Source organism: Schistocerca gregaria, chromosome 2, assembly GCF_023897955.1.
Source record: "Schistocerca gregaria isolate iqSchGreg1 chromosome 2, iqSchGreg1.2, whole genome shotgun sequence".
Taxonomy (NCBI): Eukaryota; Metazoa; Arthropoda; class Insecta; order Orthoptera; family Acrididae; genus Schistocerca; species Schistocerca gregaria.
The window spans coordinates 351035008-351048030 of record NC_064921.1 but is presented as its reverse complement, the minus strand read 5'-3'; the positions used below and the strand labels follow the sequence as shown (position 1 = coordinate 351048030).

General features: G+C 39.3%; 1 protein-coding gene across 1 annotated transcript in view; it reads left to right on the top strand.

Annotated features, from left to right (window-relative positions):
- The first annotated feature begins 3660 nt into the window (after positions 1 to 3660).
- Positions 3661 to 13023, top strand: part of LOC126337034 (uncharacterized) — a 105739-nt gene continuing 96376 nt past the window's right edge. Inside the window, exons 1-3 of the mRNA XM_050001336.1 lie at positions 3661 to 3862; positions 5302 to 5562; positions 11656 to 11833. Of these exons, the coding sequence (XP_049857293.1) occupies positions 5326 to 5562; positions 11656 to 11833 (415 nt within the window). The 5' untranslated portion in view covers positions 3661 to 3862; positions 5302 to 5325. The remainder of the gene's footprint in view (positions 3863 to 5301; positions 5563 to 11655; positions 11834 to 13023) is intronic.

Here is a 13023-nt window from a genome sequence, read left to right as displayed (position 1 = left end):
GCACGTGCCCGTCGACCTGGGACCGGACCGCAGCGACGCACGGATGCACGCCAAGACCGTAGGATCCTACGCAGTGCCGTAGGGGTCCGCACCGTCACTTCCCAGCAAATTAGAGACACTGTTGCTCCTGGGGTATCGGCGAGGACCATTCGCAACCGTCTCCATGAAGCTGGGCTACGGTCCCGCACACCGTTAGGCCGTCTTCCGCTCACGCCCCAACATCGTGCAGCCCGCCTCCAGTGGTGTCGCGACAGGCGTGAATGGAGGGACGAATGGAGACGTGTCGTCTTCAGCGATGAGAGTCGCTTCTGCCTTGGTACCAATGATGGTCGTTTGCGTGTTTGGCGCCGTGCAGATGAGCGCCAGAATCAGGACTGCATACGACTGAGGCACACAGGGCCCACACCCAGCATCATGGTGTGGGGAGCGATCTCCTACACTGGCCGTACACCTCTGGTGATCGTCGAGGGGACACTGAATAGTGCACGGTACATCCAAACCGTCATCGAACCCATCGTTCTACCATTCCTAGACCGGCAAGGGAACTTGCTGTTCCAACAGGACAATGCACGTCCGCATGTATCCCGTGCCACCCAACGTGCTCTAGAAGGTGTAAGTCAACTACCCTGGCCAGCAAGATCTCCGGATCTGTCCCCCTTTGAGCATGTTTGGGACTGGATGAAGCGTCGTCACACGCGGACTGCACGTCCAGCAGGAACGCTGGTCCAACTGAGGCGCCAGGTGGAAATGGCATGGCAAGCTGTTCCACAGGACTACATCCAGCATCTCTACGACTGTCTCCATGGGAGAATAGCAGCCTGCATTGCTGCGAAAGGTGGATATACACTGTACTAGTGCCGACATTGTGCATGCTCTGTTGCCTGTGTCTATGTGCCTGTGGTTCTGTCAGTGTGATCATGTGATGTATCTGACCCCAGGAATGTGTCAATAAAGTTTCCCCTTCCTGAGACAATGAATTCACGGTGTTCTTATTTCAATATGTGTGTGTGTGTGTGTGTGTGTGTGTGTGTGTGTGTGTGTGTGTGTGTGTGCGTGTCTTGGTTTTGAAATTCACTGGAGCTGGACAAGTCAGGCATAGAAGATATCCTATGCACAAACGTGATAGTAATGTGCTTACTACCTATGTCTAACTGTTGTATCAACTAATAGTTTGGTTTCATAATTGCAGAAAGACATAAGATTAAGTGGACAGGTAGCTCTAATGTTGGGAACAATAATTGAAATTTTATTATTTTTTGTTCTTTGTACATATTTTTTCTCTCTTCATGCTTAGAAAATGACAGATCGTCTTTAAAACATAAACTTTCGAACTCAGTGCAGTACATCTTGCAATGTTCGTCAGATGAATATGGCTTATTAAATATATGCCTTGGGCTTCCACCAATAAATGTGAGAAAACCTCATTCAGCATCTGGGTATCTTTCTCACTTAGTGATTGAGTCCATAGTGACATTTATAGCATATTCGGATACAATGAACAAAGTGGAATCTGCAGCAATAACGAAGGGGTTATAATGTGAACTTTCAGTAGTTTATGTTCGCTGTCTTGAATACTTCACAAAAAACTGGCCAAAACCTACGTTGTCGGGAGGTTTATATGCCTCCTTCACGTTTGGTATGTTTGACACCTTAGCTCCGCACAGTTCCAAGGTAAATGTACTAATTCATTTAAATAAATAGTGAATACAATTCAACATGCAGTGCTCACTAAGTGTTGCGTCCACTCACACAGAGTACAAAATTGCACATACATCATTCTCCATGGCAACAACCCTGGAGTTGTGTCAGTTGCCATGTAACGGCACCAGTGGGAATTACAGAGAGACACTCTTCGCTCAGACATTTCTTATGGCCATTGGTAAATGGAACATGGATTGTTCTCTATGCAAAATTGGAATTTTGAGCAATTTGGCACTTACATTTTTTTCCATGCCAATTCTTCAATTCCTATTCAGTGTGGAGTTCATGTTCACCTTTCAACGCCCATTTGGAAAGGGTTGTCAATTCCAGCTGGTAGATGCTACTCAGCACTTCACCCTCGTGACACCCAGTTTCCACTGAAGCGTTTGTTTGTTTCCTGTTACAAATAAATTGATTTTTAATTGGAATTTAATATGCCTATTTGACAGAGCGGTCCCAAACTAGTCTAGTGCGATAGTCGTTTCATCGACATATATTAACAGTGATAGTAAAACGCGAAGAATGATCTAATTCTTCTGCAGCAGCTGAGTTCCACTCCCACATGGCGGTAGCAGGCCGGTGCTGTCACTGCTGGAGTACTAGTTATTCTTCGTGTTCTATTGTTCCTGTTAAGACGTGCCGATGAAACGCATATCGCACAAGACTAGCTTCGGACCGCCACATCTAATGGTCGCGTAAAATATCTATTCAAAAATTTTTTGTTTGTAATAGAAAATAAACCGATGCCCTTTGTCAACATTGGGCGTCGCATGAACGATATGATGAGCAATGTATGTATGGGCTGACTCCAGCTACACTTCGCAAAAACGGAACTGCGAATATCTATCGAAACGTCAGAGACAATACGCCTGACGACACCTACAAGAGAGTTGCTGTATTTGTATTACCATTTATTACCACAGCTACGTCGTTTTCCAGTCCGGACTGGATAGACTATGTCAGTGTTACAAGGTTAAGATTACAAAAGCATTATAATACTAGAACAAATTAGCGTAAGTTTGTGTAATAGTACAAGAACAAAGTTGTATAAGTATAGGATAACTCTTAATGACTTATGGAGTGAGAACTTTTAAACATGTACAAGTTCACTTCAGTTCATATAACAGTGCATATTTTAGGGAGTCCAATCTGCTGTTTCACTGTCAAACAACTCATTTAAACTGTACAGTGTTTTTTTTGGGTAGATTTTGCGACATCTTTCCTAGAAATTTCATCTAATCGTAGGACGGATTTTAGTACTTAGATAGTTGAACATTTTAAGAGCTACTGTTTGAAAGCTGTTCCGTGTCGTGGAGAGTCGACAGCTGGGAATGTCTAAGGTTTTCTTATTGCACATGTTATAGCTGTGGACACCACTCCTCTTAGTGAATGTTTCGTGGTTTACCTTCACATACATGACACATGTTGACTGAAAATTGTTATCAGCCCTATAAGTGTGTAGATAGGTTTGCAGTGGTCCAGTTTTCTGTGTTGACAGGGGACGTCAGTGCGCCTGCTGTTACAAACAAAATGATTTTTAAAGCGAAATTTTACATGTTCATTCGATAGAGCAATACGAAATTAGTCAGATGCGGTATTTGTTCAACGGAATATGTTAACAGGGTCAGTAACACGACTGAGCAGTGCAGGCCAGGGTAATTTATAGAGCCTGTTTACCTTATCCACTGTGTGTTTTTTGAGTACCAAAAAACTTCAAATAACTGTATCTTTCTCATTCAAGGGAACTACCTTTTCGTTACTCAAAAAACTTGTTTAAAGAACTTCTATTCATCAATTTACGTTGTTATTTATAGAGAGTCTGTTTTTTTCTCTGTCCAGCTTCCGTCACATGTGAAACACTAATAAGAGATGAAAAGTGCGGAAATATAATTCACAGTTGTTGAAAACAGCGACTTCGAAGACAATACACTACGATGTACGTTCGAGTATCGCGGCTTGAAAATGTCGAAATTTGGCAAACTTTGTAATGACTTATACTCAATCAAAGGGTGAACAAGAGTGAAGTTGCAGTTAGCATTTAATCTTTGGAAAATAGATGTTGACATTTGTGAGTGTAGGAGTGGAGGTAGTGCTGTCACGTTAGGGTTTTAGAATAAATGGAGGAGTGGCACGCATTGATTCGTCTGAATCGCATAAAAAGGTGTGAATGAAAGGGTGTTTGTTATTGTTTATCAAATAAACTGATAGTTTTCTGTAATTTTCTTTAATGCGCCAGACGTTAACTAAAAAAAAAATATTATTATTGATTGTTTTCTTTTGAGAACTTGTGTGGGTGTGATGATAACGAAACACCAAAATTGATTCCATCTTAATGCCGTCGTAAATTTGTACACATGTATGTCATTCCTATACAATTAACACGTATAATTTTGTGGAATCGTGCGTGCGGTATGGTTGTTCATTTTCCAGATTGGCGTTCTACGCTGTATGCTAAACACTTTTGAAAACGCTATTCTAAATTCTGTTGATGCATATGCAAACTTGTGCACGTCAGCTCGAGAGTTCATATGGAAAAAGTTGCCTCGTAGTATGAGAGCTTAAGGGAGAAGTTTAGTGTAGAACGACTTACGCGTGAGTGAGCAGCAACTCGGTTCGTTATGGTACACTATAAGGTTATCGTGTTTCACAGGATAAGCACGAAAAGAATTGCTATCCAGGTTACTTATTAACTTCGCCCAGCATTGATGTACAATGACTGAATATAGGCGATATTAAAAAATGTCAATATTATGTTTAACACTACATTGTTTTGTGTTTAATGGTGGGTCATCTGACAACAACGTTTGTAGTTTTTATCGTAAACATGTTCCCGTGCTGCAACAGATGTAGTGACAATGTTGTGCTGTTTTTCCAGATTTTTTTTCTTGATGGTTTGATTTAATTTCAGTGGCTTGAGATAGTGATTTCTAACATATTTAAATGATGACATTATTCCTTACACAGTCTGTTGTTCACTGACAGCTAACCAGCATTACTGTATTAGCTGTATATACCTGTTGCATACAATAAACATGCTGCACAGAGAATTACAGCAAAAAACAAAAAGCAGATTGAAATACATGGACTACTGACCACAGCTGTCATACAATGCTGATTTGGTTTACACAGCACCTGAGGTAGCAGAGTGTTTTTACAATTTTGAACCCAACAGAGAAGGGGTGAACAAGCTCCCAGCTGATTGGCTGTTGTTGTCTTAGCTATCCTGTAACCAACTAGCCATAAATAAAAACAATCACTTAGTTTTTCTGATACAGGTGTAGTAACAAAGTAGAAAATACTTAGTATACTGTTCATACTACTTACTAGAAACGAGCTTGCACAATGGTATAATGCTGCAACATAGCTAAGAACAATACTTTGGGTAAAATGTTACAATAACTTCTCATTGTACTCCACTAAAAGATTTTACAAATCTGTTGAGTAATTGTTTCAAAGCCAGTACTGAATATTAATGTGTTTAAAATTTAATTAGTGTATACTGGATTCTGAAACAGATGTGTATCTAATATTAAAATAAAATGTGTACTTTTGTAATATGTGAGAATGTGAAGGTTTAGGAATGTGGTTTAATTTCAATAGGAAGCAAGTATTTTCTGAGGAGGGATGATGGAAACTATATGTGGTGATGAATTGTTGCCAGGCTCTGTGCAAGCAGAGCCTAGTGAGTCTAATGGTGCTGATGTACAGACTCCTTCAGAATCTCAGAAATCAATGGCATTCACAATACACTTTGCAGACAGCAAGGGTAATGCATCTGCAAGGAATCTACGAGAAAATTTAGGAAGATTTCCTTTCCGACATACGAGAAACTGGTCACTGTCTGCAGTTGGTGAAGACAAGGTATTAAAATGTTACATAGTAATTTTTTATCACATTGTTTAGTAATCATTTCATTTTGATGGAGTGCACTGATATTCTTTTCGGTTAATTAAAATTTAGTCAATGCAGTGATGACATAACTGCATTATTTCATTATAAACTTCTCCGAATGATTTAAAACTGTTCGGCAGATAGTTCCTATCCATGAGCACTGCTCTTACTTAGATGTACCATGGTATTCAGGTTTATCTACCACCACATTTCAGAGCTTTAATTTGCCATTATGTCTTGCCCACTTTTCGAAATTCACAAAATCACCTGTGCACACCTTTCAAGGGTATCACTCTTGACAGACTGGTACATGTCGCATTGTGAATGCTTGTGCAGAGAAGATAGTTTAGTTTTTATAAGGTAGTCTGCACTGACTTATACAGTGAGTTCATATAATAGATTACTTTTATTAGTGAGGCTCTCTGTAAGACTGGCATTTGTGTTCTGATTCTTTTTTTTTTTTTTTTTTTTTTTTAATTGGCAAGCATTGTATGTGACCTGTCAGCCGTTATCTTATTCTGTGTTGGTCTGTATGTGTAGTGTCTTGGTGTAAAGAAGAACATTCGATAAGACTCATCAGCTTTGGCCAGAGATGTAATGTTAATGACTGTTGTCATGTCATCATCTTGTGCATTGTATTAACAGTTTTTTTGTTAGTTGTGAAAGTCAACAAATGTGGAAAAAATGAAAAGAAAATGCCATTTAGTTGTGATGAGAGATTGGTCTGTAATTTTGCCCGAGTTCTAGGCTAGGGTGGAAGATGACACTTTGGTTGTGAGTTGGTGGAGCCAACAAATGTGATAACTAAACAAAGAACACACACACATAGTTTGGTGACAGACTAATTTGTAGCTTAGACCATTTGAAAATATTGCCAATAACATCTTTTTATAGTTGCCATATTGTTCATGGCATTTGTCACGTGTTTCCTACGTCACTTGCCAAGGCCAGCAACTCGTATCGAACATTCCTCTATACCCGTGTCTTCGGATATTGAAGAATTCAATGTAGTATTTAAACTTGCTGATAAAATCTGTAGGCCTACATCACTTCCTTCTCTGCAGCTGTCTCAAGCTCCTGGAACATACACTTTAATTTTTTTTTCTTAAATGTTACTTTATTTTGGTGCCATCACTATTGGGTATGATAACATTAAGTTACAAAAACTTAATTTTATCATGTTAGCTGTTGTTAAAGAGTAGTGTGTGATTTCTGTGTGGCACACACTTTATTTTGGCAGTGTTGGTGGGTCTTTTATTGCATGCTGATGTTGGGAGTTTGTTGATGTTGGTTGCTGCCATTGGAAATAGCCAATGAGAATCGCTGGATCTGATGGTTTCTTTCACCAGAAGACACAAATTGTTTACATTTGTTTTTGATATGGAGAAAGTCTGAATAACTTAAATTTTAAGATTGCTCACAGGTAGGGCCTATTCATATTTTTTTGATGACTGGAAAAAACTAGGTGTACTGACATGTTGACCTTTAGGGAAGCCCGAGGCCTTGGTTAAGTTGGAATGTGGCAGTTTGGTTGTGAGATGACAAAGCCAATGAGTGTAAATGGAAGAAAACTAGATGTGCTGACAGCAATCTGTAACAAAACCCAAGACCTAGACTATGCTGGAATGTGAGTTTGTGGTTTAAATAATTAAATCTGCACAAGTAACTTATTTTTTCATACTTAGCACAACTTTTTTTTTTAATATATATATATAATTTATTCCTGTTTTCAAGCACAGGGATATTTGATTTAAATGGTGCTGACAACTTCACTACCTGGAATATGTGGTGTTGAACTGTTGTTCTACGTTGCTGATGGCAGGGCTGGCATTGCTGCAACATTTGACTTTGTACAAGTCCTATGGGAACTGTTTTCTGCAAACATAAAAAATATTCATGTTAACAAATGCAATTGCAAATGAGAATAAATTCTTGAAACGCATTGTGCTAAGCATGAAAAAATAAGTAACTGGTAAAGTTTTCATTATGAGTTTGGTTATGAGTTGTCAAGGCCAACAAAAGTTAATGAAAGAAAGCTAGATTTGCTGATGGACTGACCTGTAGTACTGCCTGAGACCTAGATTAGGCTGTAATGTGATGATTTGCGCATAAGTTAGCAAAACCAGTGAATCACGGCATGAAATATGATTGCCATAATAGACTGATGTGTAGTGTAGTGCTGCCTGAGATATACAGTCCTTGTTGCAATAACCAACTTTGATGTCTTAATAAGTCTTTGCTGAAAATTCTGAAAATGTGGTTAAATTCAATCATAATAGAACAAAATACTAGCTAATTTTATTTATGAATCATAGGAAATTGCAAATGAGAATCTCATTGGCTATCTGCATCTTACTCATGATTCGCCATGTCAGGTTCTCATGATTGATCACATGAACTGCTACAAACAGCAAACAAGTCCACTTTTACCACATGTACTGATCAACACACAGAGCTAACACAAGTTATTTCAGGAATGCTTAAACTGGAGGTTTAGCAAATTCAGAAGCAGTTGGGTCCTATTGACATTTTATAGTATTGGTGTTACTTTTTTATTATTGTCTCCTTGGTTTGTCAGAAAGTATAAGGGATGTTTGATTTAAATGGTGCTGACAGCCTTCACTACCTGGAATATGTGGTGTTGAACTGTTGTTGTATGTTGCTGATGGCAGGGCTGGCATTGCTGCAACATTTGACTTTGTACAAGTCCTATGGGAACTGTTTGAATCTCCAGCGAAGCCAAGGAAAATGAGACAGTTGATGGTGGGAAATGAAGGATAGATTTTTATTTTATTTATGCAAAATAAGTTTTCGTGCTCAGCTTTACTCTCTCCATAAGTGATAGACGTAGCTATCTGCCATGGTGTGACAGGTAGTGCTGGTGCATTCTACCCACTGCCTTCACCTTCAGCTATGGGGCTAAGGTGGGGGGTTACGTATGTCTGCCCAGAACCTGGAAGGTTGATTTTCTGCCAGCAACATCTGTGTGTAATTATTTCAGAATTACAGTTTGCTTGTAGTCAGATACATTTAGTGTACAGTGATTTGTCAAGGAATCATACCACATTCACTTGTGTACAGTGCCATTACTGAAGGCCTTTATTTCTTGCAAATTTTCTCAAGAAAGTTGGTATGCATTAATTTATGTTTAGATGAAGAGGGCAACAGAAGTGTCCGATTCCACCCATTTGCTTTGAGCTGTGACATAATAATGTTTTGGTGTGTGATGTCACTATGACACGGACTTTTTGAGTTGGTTGTATTTGTAGATGTCTTGTTGTTATATTTGATTGTGCCCTCTGGTAGTGGATGTGCTGAGTTTAAGGTGTGGTATTGAGTTCATTTGAGTTTTCGTTGTCATCATGATAATGTGGTTTTGAGTTTAGATAGTTTGTGTGATAATGTGGGTTGTGGAAGTTTAGATAGTTTGTGTGATAATGTGGGTTGTGGAAGTTTTTCAGTGAATTATTAAGGTTTTTTGTTTATGTGTGTGGTGTTTTTATTAGGTCTGATTATTTTGGTGTTGTTGTACGGTAAGAAGTCTAATTTTTTTTAAATTGCTTTTTTGTTAGGTATGTATATGGCAGTGAAGGTCAAGAGTGTATCACTAAGTTTTCAAATGGCTGATGATATGATATCTAACACACAGTTTATGCACATTTCAGTCTTATTGCTGAGTATGTTAGATGTCACGCTTATGGCAAAAACATGAGATTGACAAGAATTCCAGCAGCTTGGACCATTGACATGTAAATGTGGCGTTGTCGTGTGTGTGTGTGTGTGTGTGTGTGTGTTTTAGCCAACCTAGGTGGTATTGCCAGAGGCATTTGTTGATAAGTGGTTTTGTTCTATAGTAATGGTGACACTTTCTGTGTTGAATTCAGAACTGTTTTATTTTAAGTAGTGAATAAGTGGTATTTGGGTTTTTGAGTTGTTTGTTTTGGTTCCACTTTCTGGAGCTGTGGCTGTTGGTTTTTTGGTATTGACGGCTGTGGTTGAGCTATATAGGTGAAGGTAAATGTCTGATTCCTGTGTACCGTAGGTCTCTAGAAGAGCGAAGCGTTCCAAAGGATTGGAAAAGGGCACAGGTCATCCCCGTTCTCAAGAAGGGACGTCGAACAGATGTGCAGAACTATAGACCTATATCTCTAACATCGATCAGTTGTAGAATTTTGGAACACGTATTATGTTCGAGTATAATGTCTTTTCTGGAGACTAGAAATCTACTCTGTAGGAATCAGCATGGGTTTCGAAAAAGACGATCGTGTGAAACCCAGCTCGCGCTATTCGTCCACGAGACTCAGAGGGCCTTAGACACGGGTTCACAGGTAGATGCCGTGTTTCTTGACTTCCGCAAGGCGTTTGACACAGTTCCCCATAGTCGTTTAATGAACAAAGTAAGAGCATACGGACTATCAGATCAATTGTGTGATTGGATTGAGGAGTTCCTAGATAACAGAACGCAGCACGTCATTCTCAATGGAGAGAAGTCTTCCGAAGTAAGAGTGATTTCAGGTGTGCCGCAGGGGAGTGTCATAGGACCGTTGCTATTCACAATATACATAAATGACCTGGTGGATGACATCGGAAGTTCACTGAGGCTTTTTGCAGATGATGCTGTGGTGTATCGAGAGGTTGCAACAATGGAAAATTGTACTGAAATGCAGGAGGATCTGCAGCGAATTGACGCATGGTGCACGGAATGGCAATTGAATCTCAATGTAGCGAAGTGTAATGTGATGCGAATACATAGAAAGATAGGTCCCTTATCATTTAGCTACAAAATAGCAGGTCAGCAACTGGAAGCAGTTAATTCCATAAATTATCTGGGAGTACGCATTAGGAGTGATTTAAAATGGAATGATCATATAAAGTTGATCGTCGGTAAAGCAGATGCCAGACTGAGATTCATTGGAAGAATCCTAAGGAAATGCAATCCGACAACAAAGGAAGTAGGTTACAGTACGCTTGTTCGCCCAATGCTTGAATACTGCTCAGCAGTGTGGGATCCGCACCAGGTAGGGTTGATAGAAGAGATAGAGAAGATCCAACGGAGAGCAGCGCGCTTCGTTACAGGATCATTTAGTAATTGCGAAAGCGTTACGGAGATGATAGATAAACTCCAGTGGAAGACTCTGCAGGAGAGACGCTCAGTAGCTCGGTACGGGCTTTTGTTGAAGTTTCGAGAACATACCTTCACCGAAGAGTCAAGCAGTATATTGCTCCCTCCTACGTATATCTCGCGAAGAGACCATGAGGATAAAATCAGAGAGATTAGAGCCCACACAGAAGCATACCGACAGTCCTTCTTTCCACGTACAATACGAGACTGGAATAGAAGGGAGAACCGATAGAGGTACTCAGGGTACCCTCCGCCACACACCGTCAGGTGGCTTGCGGAGTACGGATGTAGATGTAGATGTAGATGTGTAACTTAAATTGTTTTTGGATGTTATTTGTTTTGAGATGGTGTGGTGTTATTTTCTTGTGGTATATTTAGTTTCTTCCTGCCCTAAATGCTGTGGTTGTCCCATTAGTTTCATTATATTTTTGTAGTGAGATGTTAATGTATCATTTTTATTTTTGTTCGCATTCGTTGGCGCATGTATGTAGTGACATTGTTGCTATTTTGTATATGCTGGAAGTAACCATTTCCACCATACTGATCACATCATCAGTCAAAGCAGACAGGTGGAATCGGATGCTTCTGTAATGCCGATGAAGAAAGGCTTTCATTATGAATTGATTCCCAGAGTTTGTCAAAGAGATTGATGTATGTGCTACCCTGTTTATTGTTACTTATTGACATCAGTATTTGCTGAGAACTTCTCTAATTTCAGCCCATAAACTGAATAAAAAAAAGTAGTTTTTGAATACATCTTCAGCATGTTTCATACAGTTCCGATAGAAATGAAGAGATCTGAAGAGTTGTCATTACTATTCTTCAGTAATGTGTGTAATCCTATCTCCACTGAAATAATTCAGAGGCTTACATATTCAGACTGGTTTTAGAAATTGAACTGTGTCTACTGTTAGTAATTTTGATTCAGTACTCTTTTTCAGAAAAATGTCAATGAAAGTGCTTTGCAAGCAATAGGACTGTCACCTTTACCATCAAGAAAACTGGTTTTGCCAAGAAGAGCTGGCTATCACTCAGAAGGATACTTTTCAAGTGATCAGGAAGAGGATATGAGAAGTAAAAGTGACATATTTGTCCAGAAGCTAAAGACTGCGGAGAGAGGTTGGTAGTCATTTGATGTTTTGTTTACAAATTAAGGTGTGTCATTCAGAAAAAGATCAAGATATTGCACATATTGTGTGTGTGTGTGTGTGTGTGTGTGTGTGTGTGTGTGTGTGTGTGTGTGTGTGTGTTTTTTTCTTTTTTTTCTCCATAGTTTCATTACTTCATTTTGAAACATCGGGAGTGATATGCAGATGGAGTAGAAATTAGCCAGAACACAAAATTTGGTGAGAAATGTGTCAAATGTGAAAGGAAAAATGTACATGAGGTAGGAGCATGTCAGTAATGTGAAAGTGCTTAAACATAGCCAAGCAGTCCCAAATAAGCTCAAGGCAGAAATTAATGTAAAAAGGCAGACACAAAATATTGGCAACAATGTTGAGAGGTGACGAGAGAAGTGAAAAAAGTAGTAGAAAAAGGAATCTGACTGGTAATAGACTATGAAAAAGTGCCATGAAAAAGGAGAGGAGAAACAAGGGGTATGCTATTTGAAGCTGAAGTGTTGACAAATGGAGATTTCAATTTCTCTTTTATTTTCCAGCTTCAAATGCAAAGTTCTGACATAGGTGCCATGCTTAAGACACAATTTGTACTTGGGACAAGTGAAATTCAAATTCCCATTCTGAATTGTGTTTTCTTTGCTTATTGAATCACAAGAGATAAACATGCTGTGGCTTAAGCTTGCCTTCATCTTTCTTTGACTGAGCTAATGACATCTCTGTTGTCAATAATTGACCCCTGGTCTTTAATTTTTCCAGTTACCCTATATGTCAATGAGATATTAAATTGTAACCCTTATACTTTCCCCCTCTGCCTTTGTTATGACATTCCACAACTACTACCTAATTATTCTGATCATGAGCCCCTTTCGTCTCTCTGTTGTTTAGATGCCTTTGCCTTTCCATGTCTGACATATCTCTTGACCCTGGGTTCTTTATTTTTACATCTTGGGGCTGCATATGCAGGGTGTCCTCCTTATCTTGACTAACCCAAACAGAATTTTATCCAGAAGCAGAATAAAACATTGTGTGAACCAAATGTTTAGCTACCATGGGCACAATCAGGATGATTGCTTTTCTTGTAACATTGTCTATTGCAAAGTTATGATCAGCAATACATCTCTTTCAATCTGTAGCCTATATATTTTATTTGGTAATCTACTTCCTCTCCTCAAGACTTCTTCACAAACA